The sequence below is a fragment of the Nanorana parkeri genome, unplaced genomic scaffold, assembly GCF_000935625.1.
Source record: "Nanorana parkeri isolate BGI_ZX_2015 unplaced genomic scaffold, ASM93562v1 scaffold923, whole genome shotgun sequence".
Classification (NCBI taxonomy): domain Eukaryota; kingdom Metazoa; phylum Chordata; class Amphibia; order Anura; family Dicroglossidae; genus Nanorana; species Nanorana parkeri.
In genome coordinates, this window is record NW_017307191.1 from 204,994 (window position 1) to 217,128 (window position 12,135).

The window sequence follows — 12,135 nt, forward strand, 5'->3', positions numbered from 1 at the left end:
CCTCCCCGCAGCGTTGACCTGCCGCTTCCCCCCCAACCCCCCAGCGTTGACCTCCCGCTGGCTCTTGCAATGCATCCTGGGACGTGTGGTGAACACCACAGCCAGAGTGGTGAGGTTGCCCGCCCCGGCACTTGATGATCAGAGTATGCTGGGAGCAGTTTGTAGTATGATCAGGGGGAAGGGGTACCATGACTTTGTGAAGCCGAGATACTATGTAACAGGAAGTAGCAAGTTAACGGCGGCCTCTCCTCTCAGGTGTGACGGCAACGCTGCCTATCCGGCGCCATGGAGGACAAGCGGAACATCCAGATCATCGAGTGGGAGCACCTGGACAAGAAGAAGTTCTATGTCTTCGGGGTGTGCATGACCATGATGATCCGGGTCAGCGTCTACCCGTTCACGCTCATCCGGACGCGGCTCCAGGTGCAGAAGGGGAAGAGCCTCTACAACGGGACGTTTGATGCCTTTGTGAAGATCCTGAGGTCGGAGGGGGCCGCCGGCCTGTACCGGGGCTTCCTGGTCAACACCTTCACCCTGATCTCCGGCCAGTGCTACGTCACCACCTACGAGCTGACCCGCAAGTACGTGTCGGGCTACAGCAGCAGCAACACGGTCAAGTCCCTGGTGGCGGGAGGCTCGGCGTCCCTGGTGGCGCAGAGCATCACCGTGCCCATCGACGTGATCTCGCAGCACCTCATGATGCAGCGGGCGGGGGAGAGCATGGGCCGCTTCCATGTCGGCAGAGCGGACGGGAAACAGGCGGTCATGTTCGGCCAGACCAGGGACATCATCCTGCAGATCTTCCGAGAGGACGGCCCGAGGGGATTTTATCGGGGTTACGTGGCTTCTCTGATGACCTACATTCCCAACAGTGCCGTGTGGTGGCCCTTCTACCACTTCTACGCAGGTGGGTGGCAGGGCATGCTGGGGGTTGTAGTTCTTAAAGGTGTATGTCTACCCAATCCTTTTATATTTGGGAACGGTTTAAACCCCTATTGGGTTATATTTTTGCTGCCTGCCGGAGTAGATCATCCTTCACTTCCTGTTTCAAGATCACATGTTGGTCTGAGCTTACACTAGCCCCGCCCCCAGAGGACGGGAAGCGAGTCACATGCGCCTTTATACCTGGAAGTACCAATGTTTCCTTTAATCCCTTCACTAAAGGGACCAGTGAAGGGAAGGTGAGGACCATGCGCTGCAGGGGATGGTGGCACCTCTGGTGTGGGATGGTGGCACCGCGTTGTGGGATGGGGGCACTTCTGGTGTGGGATGGGGGCACCTTTGGTGTGGGATAGGGCCACCTTGATGTAGGTTGGGGGCAGCGCGGGGCATGTAATGTGATTCTTCTGTGTGGTTAATATTTGTGCTTTGCTTCCTCCAGAACAGTTATCAAGTCTGTCACCTAAAGACTGTCCTCACCTGCTGCTTCAAGCCATCTCGGGGCCCCTGGCAGCAGCCACTGCGTCTACCATCACCAATCCTATGGATGTCATAAGGGCCCGAGTGCAGGTAACACAACAGGGTGGTTCTACTCCGCCGACTATTGATTTCTCTCTGTTAGGCTCACCATATACGTAGAATCTGAACAAGCAACTTCAGAGCTACCAGAACTTATGTTCTATGAGGACCTTCCTAAACTACCCAATCAGGCCGGCCCAGGCTCTACATACTTGTTGGTAGATCTAAAGAAGATTGCCCAATCAGATTGTAACATGCGGTGAGCATGGATATAGCAAGGACTGTACCATCCATTGACATTACCTCAAGGTTCAGTACTGGATGTTATCATCATGTGGTGGAAATAGTTTCGTGGTGGTAATGGCGGGAAAATTATCATTGATAACAATGCTGTAATTCATAGCGGAATGACCGATCACTGTACTGCTGCTGTGTCTTCAGTCACGGGGGGTGAGAGGGGCGGTCAGGGGATGGGAAGCCCTGTCTAAGATCTACGTCATTCTAATTGGAGTTTAGACAGGACTAACAAAGTCCAACAAGAACGTCAAGACAACTATCCAAGAGTCCCAAATATTTCATGGTATAATTGATTGACATGATGGCAACACCACAGAGCAGCCAACATGTTTCGGGGGCATGGGGGGCAGACAAACACCTTTGGCAGGGCTCAGGTTTAAATGATGGGTCTCCAAGTATGGTAACCAAGAATGGAGTGGCGTGCCTGTTACCGAGGAGTGGAATGGAATGGAGTGGCATGTTAACCACAAATTATATGGTAACCAAGAATGGAGTGGTGTGTTATCCAACAATAGTATGGTATGGTAAGCAGGAATGGAATGGAGTGGTGTCGTGTGGTATGGTAACCAGGACTGGCGTGGTATGGTAACCAGGAATGGAATGGCGTGGCGTGGTGTGGTATAGTAACCAGGAATAGTATGCTGACCAAGGATGGTGTGGAATGGTGACCAAGAATGAATATTAATAGTGTACAAGTCATAGGACCCCTCAGATCTGCTTGGCATGAAGACGCAAGTGGTGCTCATGGTTTTGGAATGGGATGTCCTACAAGCTCATATAGGTGGTCAGGTGTCCACAGACGTATAGTGTATATACAATTCTGAGTGGACTGATGGATTCTGGTTGAAGGTATTACGGTTAGGGTTACTGTTCTTGGTTCCTCACCCTCACTCTTCCATTTCAGGTGGAAGGGAAAAACTCGATCATCAACACCTTCAGGCAGCTGATGGCGGAGGAAGGCCCCCGGGGCCTGACCAAAGGCCTCTCGGCCCGCATCATCTCCTCCACGCCCTCGACCATCGTCATCGTGGTGGGCTACGAGACCCTCAAGAAACTGAGCCTCAGACCCGAGCTGGTAGACTCGAGACACTGGTGACAACACGCGGACTAGAGATGCTCCGTAGAAGTGGGCGACGCGCTCGGGCCAACCACGCCTGAAAACGGCCCCCGCGAGGACCGCCCACAATTCCACTGGATTGTACACGACCGTGTGTGTGTGTGTATATATTTGTGTGTCTGAGCACAAAGAGAAAACAGAGACTGCATATCGTACAGAGTGATACGGACTTCGGCCATATCTCAAAAACCACTGCTGCTGGGCCTACCCAAGGTGCCTGCGGGGGATGGGAGGGCACAGGAGGAATCGGCCACCTTACATTCTTGGCGTCCAAGAGCGCCGCCTGTTGTATAGTCTGACCCACGTCTGTGACCTTTTCCCTGTGACCCCCCCGCGTTCTTCTGGTCCCCTGCGCCACCACCTTGGCCCGATCGGGTTTTTTTTTGTTTTTTTTAATCTTTATTTAACCTAAATGGTGTTCGTCCTTTTTAGAATGAACTTTCTTTTTTTACGTATTCAAAGTTCTATCGGATTTTATTTAATGTGATTGCCAAATTGGTTGGACTTTTTAAGAGCGAAAGAGAAGGCGTCCCTTAAAGGATATGTCCACTTCGAGGGGCGGGGGCTTTTTTCTTTAACGCTTATATGGACCCTTTTAATTCATAGTAGGCTCTGCCTTCAGGTAGGTATAGCTCAGGAATCTTCTAACCATGGAAACACTCTTCGAAGGGGGTGTGTGTCTAACAAAATTTTAAAAAGTGGAAGGTCATGCAATTTTTATTTTCATGTTGTAGAGAACCGTTAGAAAAGTCTTAGCGACAAGAAGGTAGGGGTACACCACTCCATGGAGGGGGTGTACCCTTCGATGGGGGGGCGGGCAGATGGCAACAGAAAGGGAGGGGTTTACCCCTCCATGGGGATTCAAAAATGGACAGGATGCGGACAGGTTCTAAGCTATCATTTAAAGCTGGAGTTGGATCTGCTCATATATATGAACCGATTGGCTGTAATTGGGTCCTGGTCATGTGACTTGGGGCAGTGACAGTAGCATCTTTCAGTCAAAGTGCTGACAATGGACTCGGGACATGGTGGGATCTTCTGATAAGTGGTCCTGTGTGGAAGTTGTCTCCCTGATTAACATGGACCTGACTTTAGAGACCGGTACAGCTTAAGAATCACATGAACAGCATTGTTCAGGGTCACATGAGGACAGATCCTTTGCAGATGACATAGGATTTTATTCTAGGATCGCCGTGGTAACGGTTGGCGGGAGGCAGAGCCTTATCTGCAGGATAATAAACTGAAGTTTGATCTGATAAGAGGGAGCGAATCATGCTGCTCTGGAATGACCCGCAACCACAAATCAAACCAATGCTTAACCCCTCTGTGCCGGCAGGAGCTGGCCCTTTAAGGCCGGCAGGTGGGCCCCTGATCATGTGACTGGCTTTCACGGTCACTGTGTTTGCCTGATGAAGGGACCATGTTCGGTCCCGAAACGTTGCTTTTACACTGAGCCACCATGTCTGTATAACGTCTGAATGAAAGAGGAGGACCTTGGAGTGCGGGTGACTTCTTTTAGCTTTCACAGTGGTCACATGATCTGAAGCCCGCCCTACAGTGACAGTTGTGGGCTCATTTCATTAACACAATCTTAAAAGCAATCCAACAAATGTGACGCCCCCCCCGACAATGTAAAAGAAGCATGCATGCAGCTCTGTGTATTTCTTATTATACAAGCAGTGTGAGTGAATGGGGGGCGGGATCAGCCTCCTGCAGTCCTTTCTACAGCAGAGCTCAGGCTGGGGGAGGGAGAAGAAGAACAAGGAGTCCATCAAGTGTGCTGTGGCTCTCATTTCTTAACAAGAGACATGCTGATAGGAGCAGAGAGATGAGCTGATCAGTCTGCTGCTTCTCCTTTCATAGGCGCTGTGTGTCTCCTTAAAGAGAACCTGTCACCTATGATCTGCTGTCACATAGGGGGGGGGGGCTATTATCTCTTTATGTGCTAGCTATTAAAGGACTCCTGGCATGTGTACAAACATAACCCTTGCAGTGTGGCTACCAGTGGCGTCACAAGGGGGGTGCAGCCCGGCCCCCGGGTGACACCATTGGAGGGGGTGACACCAAAATGACAGTCATTTTGGTGTCACCCCCTCTGAAAAGTCAAGGACTGAGAGCCTGACAGTCTCAGGAGAGAGGAGGGGACCCGGCTGCATAACTTATCCGGCCAGGTGACATCCCCCCTCTCTCTGCCGGCAGGTAACAGCGTGTGATGTCACTGGGGGGTGTCACCCCCGCCTCTGGTGGCTACCGCACCACAGCAAAGGTTAAGTGCTCACCCCCCAAAATATTTTTTTTTAAACTCTACATACAGTACAAACCTAGATGTGTGCGCCTACGTATAAAAGCGATGATTGCTCCCCTCCATGTTATACATCGCCACGCTCGCCGGGGTGAGAGCAGTAATTTCCGGGGGGTTTCACAGGTGAGAACAGTTTTAAATCTTGACATGTTCAGTATTTATGGACTCGACGCCAACATAACATTTGTATTTTATTCCCCCTCCCCCCAAAAAAGGGGAATTATGTTGTGTTTGTGTGCACTAAAAATTAATTTTATTATTTTTTTACTAAAAGTTTGATGGATATTATCGCTATGGGGGGGGGTTCACATAATCTTCTGGCCTAAAGGAAAAAAGTTGAACTGGCTCTGGTAGCGAAAGGGTTAAAATATATTTTAAAAAAAGTCATAACAATGCACACACCTTGAATACATTGCTGGGGGCTGTGCACGGGATTTGTGTCTTTCAAATGTGTGTTAATAAAGTTTTGTTTTGTCCTGAATGATATACGGAGGTCAGAGATGCCGTTCTATAGAAGTATTAGGATCCCCATGGATATCGTATTGTTCCCGCTTGCCCCGTCCGTGTTCTTGTATATTGTACCCGCAGCTGGAAGATCTGATCCCGTCACTCGGGTGTATTTGTAAATCGGTGAATGTGACAGGGCGGGTGAATCTTCTTGGGGCGTGCGTCTCTAAGGACAGTCATTGGTTTATCTCTGGTGAATGTCACACTCCGTGCTTTATAAATATGTCCCTAGGGGGTGCCTGTAGATTGCAGAGGGGGGTAGGGGGTGTATGTATCACCCAGCCACCGTTTAGGGGGTGACACCAGTCTGAACAGCCGGACATTGATGATGAGTTGGGGGAGGTCTGCTGTGTCAGTCGGTGCCTCAGTCTGTGCTGCTTATCACAGGTAGAGGCAATAACTAGGGGGAGGAGTTTACTAATGTGCCCCATGATTAGTGATGAATGGCTTCAGTCAGTTGTGGTGCTGCCTGGGACTTGTAAATTGGTATTGGTGACCCAAAAGAATCTGGACTGCCCTGATTGAATCCAGACCACCCCAATCAAATCCAGACTGCCCCGATTGAATCCAGACCACCCCAATCAAATTCGCACTGCCCCGATTTAATCCAGACCACCCCGAATTAATCCAGACCACCCCAATCAAATCTGCACTGCCCCGATTGATTCCAGACTACACCACATCCAGAGCCACGATTGAATCCAGACCACCCCAATCAAATCCGCACTGCCCCGATTTAATCCAGACCTCCCCAATCAAATCCGCACTGCCCCGATTTAATCCAGACCACCCCAATCAAATCCGCACTGCCCCGATTGATTCCAGACTACACCAATCACATCCAGACTGCCCCGATTGAGTCCAGACCATCCCAATCAAATCAGGTTCACCCCAAATGAATCTGATCCGACCTGGACAAATCCGAACTGCCCCGATTAAGCCCAGACACCCCAAATGAATCCGGCCCACCCCGATCTAATCCGGCCCACGAGGGCCACATGGGGAGCCTGTCCCCGCATGTCTGTGAATGGTGTACATACTCTTCCTGTTTCTATGTCGGAGACGTTGGAGGTTCTTTAGAAAACGGTGTGACAAGATGGCGCCGTCTCTGAATGTCGAGGGATTTCCTTGTGTCACGTGCTATTAATACAAATGATGTTAATACTTTGAACAAAGTTGTCGTCTCTTTCTTTTACCTTATTAAAACTTTTCTCGTTTTGAATCGAGTGGGGGAAGGGCCAGAGGCTCCCTTTGTGGGAGATTTCCCCTCACTTCCTGTCAGAAAAGGAAGTCATGAGAAATCAACAGACCAAAACAACCATACGGAAAGGAAATGTTACATTTTTTTATTGCTTTCTGAGCCTTCCTGTTTGGTGACAGCCTCTATATTTCTTGTATGGGTGTCACTGGGACAGGAAGAAAGGGAAAAACTTCCTTCTGATGGGGGTAAAGGTTGAAAGTAAAAACCTGGTAGAAAATTTAACTTTTCCACCAGGGTGACATGGGCCTAAGGCGGGCATGGGCGAACTACGGCTCTACAGCTGTTGATTAACTACAAGTCCCATGAGGCATTGCAAGATTCTCACAGCCACAGACATGACTCCTGGAGAGATGCATCATGGGATTTGTAGTTTCAGCACAGCTGGGGTTTGCTCACCTCTGGCAAAATACAAAACATTAAAGCAGGAGTAGCCAAACTCTGGCCTGCCAGATGTGGTGAAACTACAAATCCCATGATGCATCTCTCCAGGAGTCATGTCTGTGGCTGGTATTTGTAGTTCCACCACAGTTGGTGGGCCGGAGTTTGGCTTCCCCTGCATTAGAGACACCCTCCACCACCTTACAATGCAACCATCCAATGTAAGGAATGTGCTAAGATGTCTCGTTGCCCATAGCAACAAATAAAAAAAAATACTCGGACTTTTCACCCATGATTCACATTTTCCAGGTACTAAAAAAGTGTGAATAATAGGTGAAAGCAGTGTGTATGTTGGGTGAATAGAATTATGAATGGTCATTTATTTCTCTCAGTGTGTTATACATTCATTTGCTCTCACACGGCGGGTCACGTGATTGGAGTGCCCCGTGACGGACGGAGCTGGTAGCCAATCAGCCTTCAGCATCCGCAGGCGGGAAAAGACGGACGAGTCTCTCCACACAGCGCCCTGAGCAAGATGGAAGACGAGGCGGTTCCGTCCACTTCGAGGGATGCGGCGGGCTCGGAGCAACCCGAAGCCGAGGAGGTCCCGGGGCGGCTGCTCATCTTTAATACGCTGGTGGACAAGTTTCTGGAGGGGCTTGTGGAGACGGGAAGGTGAGGTTGAACGTGCTGATTGGCCGCCCCGTCGTGCTCGGCGCGTTAGGATTGGCTGACGCGGTTATCTCCCTCGCGCGACGGGATTGGCTGAACTCAGGGAAAACGCGATTTGATTGGCGGGATGGAGATAAGTCTGACTTTTGATTGGCTGTGGGAGCTTATGGTGTATTTCTCTACTGCAAGTCTTGCCATTAGAGCTGACAGTCGATCTGATGAGATTTGATTACAGTGTTACAACCTAACCTACCCAAATATTTTGTCATTTTTGACTAGAATGAGGGACGGTTTAACATTTGCATGTGACTCCCCCCCCCCCCCCTTCAGGAGATTTTTTTTTTTTTACTTCCTGCCTGTGACACCAGGACAGGAAATAAGGGTGAGGTTGTCACTGCCAAGCAGGCACAGATGAAAACAAAGTAGCTAACCCTTCCTCACACCACTTTTTTTTGTGTGTTCATGTTAGCGACAATTTCCACCATTTCCTGTCCAGACAGGAAGTGAGGTGAATTCTCCCACTGGGGGACACAGATGACAATAAATACCTGAAAGAAACACTTCCTGTTCTAACTATCACTAAGGGGACCATTAAAAAGCGGCAGTAGGGGCCACATTGCGCTTCGCTGGCTTCAGAAGTCTGCATTGAGTGGCAGAAGAATAGCCAGAGCTCAGTCATGTGACCTGTCCAGGTCACATGGCAAGCTGTCCTCCAATCACACTGCTCCGTCTGCTGCTTAAACACAATATGCAGTTTTGAGGTGCAGTGGCTCCTCCCCCCCCCACGGTGATGACAAACTCTCAGCTGTGCAGGTTAGTGTGTGCCCGTGTCATGTGACCTCATAATCCCCTATTGGGGTTCATAACTTTATCATCGCTATGGCAATATCTCACAGGCTCCTCCCCCTTTTCCTCCGCAGCTACGAGCGCTTCGCCCGATGCTACAAGAAGTTCTATAAGCTGCAGCCGGAGCTGACCCGCGGCATCTACGACCAGTTCGTGGCCCAACTGCACTCGTCCATCAAGGTGAACCGACGCAGCCATGCGCTGAAAGGAAATCCACATTCTGGGTTGTCACCAGAACAGGAACAGATGGGGAATCTTCCAACGGGGACACTAGTTTTGGTGACTGCCAGGGATTTTTTTTCACTTCCTGTTTTGGCTATCAGACAGGAAATAAAGGGGGCCCTAGTTTTGTTGACCGCCAGGGACTTCCCCTCTCTTTCTTTTGAAGGATTTCCTTTCACTTCCTGTTGTGGATATTGGACAGAAAGTGAAGGGAAATCTCCCTATCGGCGACACAAGTTTTGGTGACTGCCAGGGATTTCCCCTCACTTCCTGTTGTGTCTATCAGACAGGAAGCAAAGGGAAATCTCCCCAATAGGGACACTAGTTCCGATGACTGCCAGGACTTTCCCCTCTCTATCTTTGATTTTCTTTCACTTCCTGTTGGGGGCTATCAGACAGGAAGTGAAGGAAATCTCCAATGGGGACACTAGTTCTTGTGACCGCCAGGAATTTACCACTCTTTTGGAGGGATGTCCTCTCACTTCCTGTTGGGTGCTATAAGACTTTGGGTTGTCACCAGAACAGGAACAGGTGTTAAATCTCCCCAAGGGGGACACTAGTTCTGGTGACCACCAGGAATTTCCCTCTTTTTTTGGAGGCATTTCCTCTCGCTTCTTGTGGTCATCAGACAGGAAGTGAAGGGAAATCTCCTCCAATGGGGGACACAGGTGGCAGAAACAAGCTGATTGGGTATGACCTTCCATTCCCAATAAATCCCAATACTGGTTCTTGTTAGTGGCGGCCAACTCCGGCCCTCCAGCTGTGCTGAAACTACAAATCCCATTATGCTTCTGCCTTTGGGAGTCATGGATGTGACTGTCAGAGTCCTGCAATGCCTCATGGGACTTGTAGTTCCACAGCAGCTGACATTACTCACCCCCCCCCTCCCCCCGCCTAGCTGATTACACTCCGCCCCTCATTTGGTGTTCTGGTCTTCCACAGGCAGAGGTCCAGGAAATAAAGGAGGAGGGGAACCTGGAGGCGCTGCTGGACTCCTTGGACCGGATGGAGAAGGACTCGGCGGCCATGACTGACCTCCAGTGGTGAGATTTGCTGTATGGCGTTGGGGTGATCGGTCACTAAGGGGCTCCTGTATGACCGGGGGGGGGCGGACACCACAACCCCCCGGGATTCATTCATCCAATGCAGGCCGCCGTGTCACATGGAGGTCTCTGTGCTTTATACAGAAGCTTCATCGCCATGGTGGGAGGTGAGGCTGGTCATGTGACTTGGACAGGTCACATGACCAGGCTGCAGAGAGAGACCATGGCTGTGACTTAACAGCTCCCTGTTCTCTCCTCCGTACTCTCCAGGTGGTCTTATGACGGTTCTGGGACATGCAGATAGAAGTGCTGTATTAACCCTTTGCTGACCGCGGTGTTACCCCCCCCCCCTGCTGCCCGGAGGGTTACCCGCCCCCGCCCCCCGAACGGAATGTTAGCCCCCCCTTCCTGTCCCGGCCATTTTTCAGTATTCAGCGCTGCGGTACTTTGACTGACGTTTATTCCGTCATACAACGCTGTACTGAAATAAATGTTATACCATTTTTGGGGACACATAGAACTTTCTTTTGGTGGCATTTAATCACACGGGGGGGTTATTTTTTACTATATAATGAAAAACAGGAACGAAAATTTTGGGTAAAAAAAAAACTTTCACTTCCGGTTGGGTCTATCAAAAAGACAGGAAGTGAAGAGAAATATCCCCAATGGGACCACTAGTTCTGGTGACTGCCAGGAATGTAGTTCTCTTTTTGCAGGAATTTCCACTCGCTTCCTGTTGGGGCTTTCAGACAGGAAGTCAAGGGAAATCTTCCTAATGGGGACACTAGTTTTGTTGACTCCAGGGATTTCACTTCACATCCTGTTGGGGCTATCAGACAGGAAGTGAAGGGAAATCTCCACAATGGGGACACTAGTTCTACTGACCACCATGGGTTTCCCTCCCTTTTTGGAGGGATTTCCTTTCACATCCTGTTGGGGCTATCAGACAGGAAGTGGAGGGAAATCTTCCCAATGGAGACACTAGTTTTGTTGACTGCCAGAGATTTCACTTCACATCCTGTTGGGTCTATCAGACAGGAAGTGAAGGGAAATCTCATGAGACACAGATGGAATGACCATGCAAGGTCGTACAAGCGATCGGCCGGCTATAGAGCCGGCCGATCGCTTGTATGAGACAGCCGGTAGTCTGGTGGCGCGTGCGAGCAGAAAAAAAGATCACCCGCGGGAAGGATCCGCCGCCCGCCCGTAATTTTACGATGGGCGGGCAGCAAGGTGTTAATAGAGGGTCCAGAACTCGGGGGTTACATGGGGCCATGTTGTCGATGGACAGGTCCACTTAGCCCATGGAAGGCTGGTGGGTGCGGCAATGCGAGGGAGCCAAACCCCCCCTCCCCCGGTCATAGTGGCAGCCATGACCGTGCTTTGCTCCGGCAGGCGTCCCAGCGGGGTCCCCGAGGAAGACGTGCGCGATCACCTGGTCCCGTACCTGCTGCAGCAGCGGGAATATCTCCGGAAGTTGGTGGCGGAGAGGGAGCGGGAGAACGCCAAGCTGGCGCGGAGCGTCCTGGCCGGGAGGAAGAAGATCGAGGAGATGCAGCAGGAAATTCAGAGGAGGCAGCAAGTCTGGCAGGTGATGTCATGGACTGAGCGCCCCCCTGCGGCACGTGTTGAATTCTATAAGTCTAAGGCGTTAGTCCTGGTAACCGTTTAATTTTTGTCTTCTAGAAGTTGAGCAAATCTCAGAGGGATCTGATCCTGTCCATTCAGGGGCCCGAGAAGGCGTGACCAGAACCTGCCACCGCGCCAACCGCTGTCCCATATTGTGGATGACTGACTGGTTTATTCATAGACAATTCAGAGTCATTCACCCTGAGAATCCCGGTGAATGTTCCTTCTGTGCGAATAGAGGCAAAAACAAACGTTTGGTGTATAGATTTACTTTTCCGCTCTCCTGTAATACTGCAGTATGGCCACTAGATGGCGCTGAGGAAACATCTTCGCGTCCTTGTGCTCGTCAGCTCCATCTAGTGGTCATAATAGGATATCACATGACATTCAACCTAGAAACGTT

General features: G+C 50.5%; 2 protein-coding genes across 2 annotated transcripts in view; both read left to right on the top strand.

Moving 5' to 3' along the window:
• SLC25A44 (solute carrier family 25 member 44) overlaps nucleotides 1-3,028 on the top strand; it is a 4,351-nt gene extending 1,323 nt beyond the window's left edge. Inside the window, exons 3-5 of the mRNA XM_018566194.1 lie at nucleotides 256-907; nucleotides 1,382-1,509; nucleotides 2,660-3,028. Coding sequence (XP_018421696.1) covers nucleotides 286-907; nucleotides 1,382-1,509; nucleotides 2,660-2,851 — 942 coding nt within the window. The 5' untranslated portion in view covers nucleotides 256-285 and the 3' untranslated portion in view covers nucleotides 2,852-3,028. The remainder of the gene's footprint in view (nucleotides 1-255; nucleotides 908-1,381; nucleotides 1,510-2,659) is intronic.
• Nucleotides 3,029-7,855: 4,827 nt separating this feature from the next.
• LOC108795030 (polyamine-modulated factor 1-like) lies at nucleotides 7,856-11,890 on the top strand. Its single transcript, XM_018566197.1, has 5 exons — nucleotides 7,856-7,995; nucleotides 8,913-9,018; nucleotides 10,003-10,103; nucleotides 11,499-11,694; nucleotides 11,790-11,890. The coding sequence occupies exons 1-5, from the start codon at nucleotides 7,856-7,858 to the stop codon at nucleotides 11,847-11,849; spliced, it is 603 nt and encodes a 200-aa protein (XP_018421699.1). The 3' UTR covers nucleotides 11,850-11,890.
• Nucleotides 11,891-12,135: the final 245 nt, after the last annotated feature.

Excerpts from the sequence above, each read along its gene's own strand:
- LOC108795030 (XM_018566197.1), top strand. The coding sequence starts at position 7,856 with ATGGAAGACGAGGCGGTTCCGTCCACTTCGAGGGATGCGGCGGGCTCG. Across the intron at positions 9,019-10,002 it reads AACTGCACTCGTCCATCAAG|GCAGAGGTCCAGGAAATAAA; the intron begins GTGAACCGACGC and ends GGTCTTCCACAG. Across the intron at positions 11,695-11,789 it reads GGAGGCAGCAAGTCTGGCAG|AAGTTGAGCAAATCTCAGAG; the intron begins GTGATGTCATGG and ends TTTGTCTTCTAG.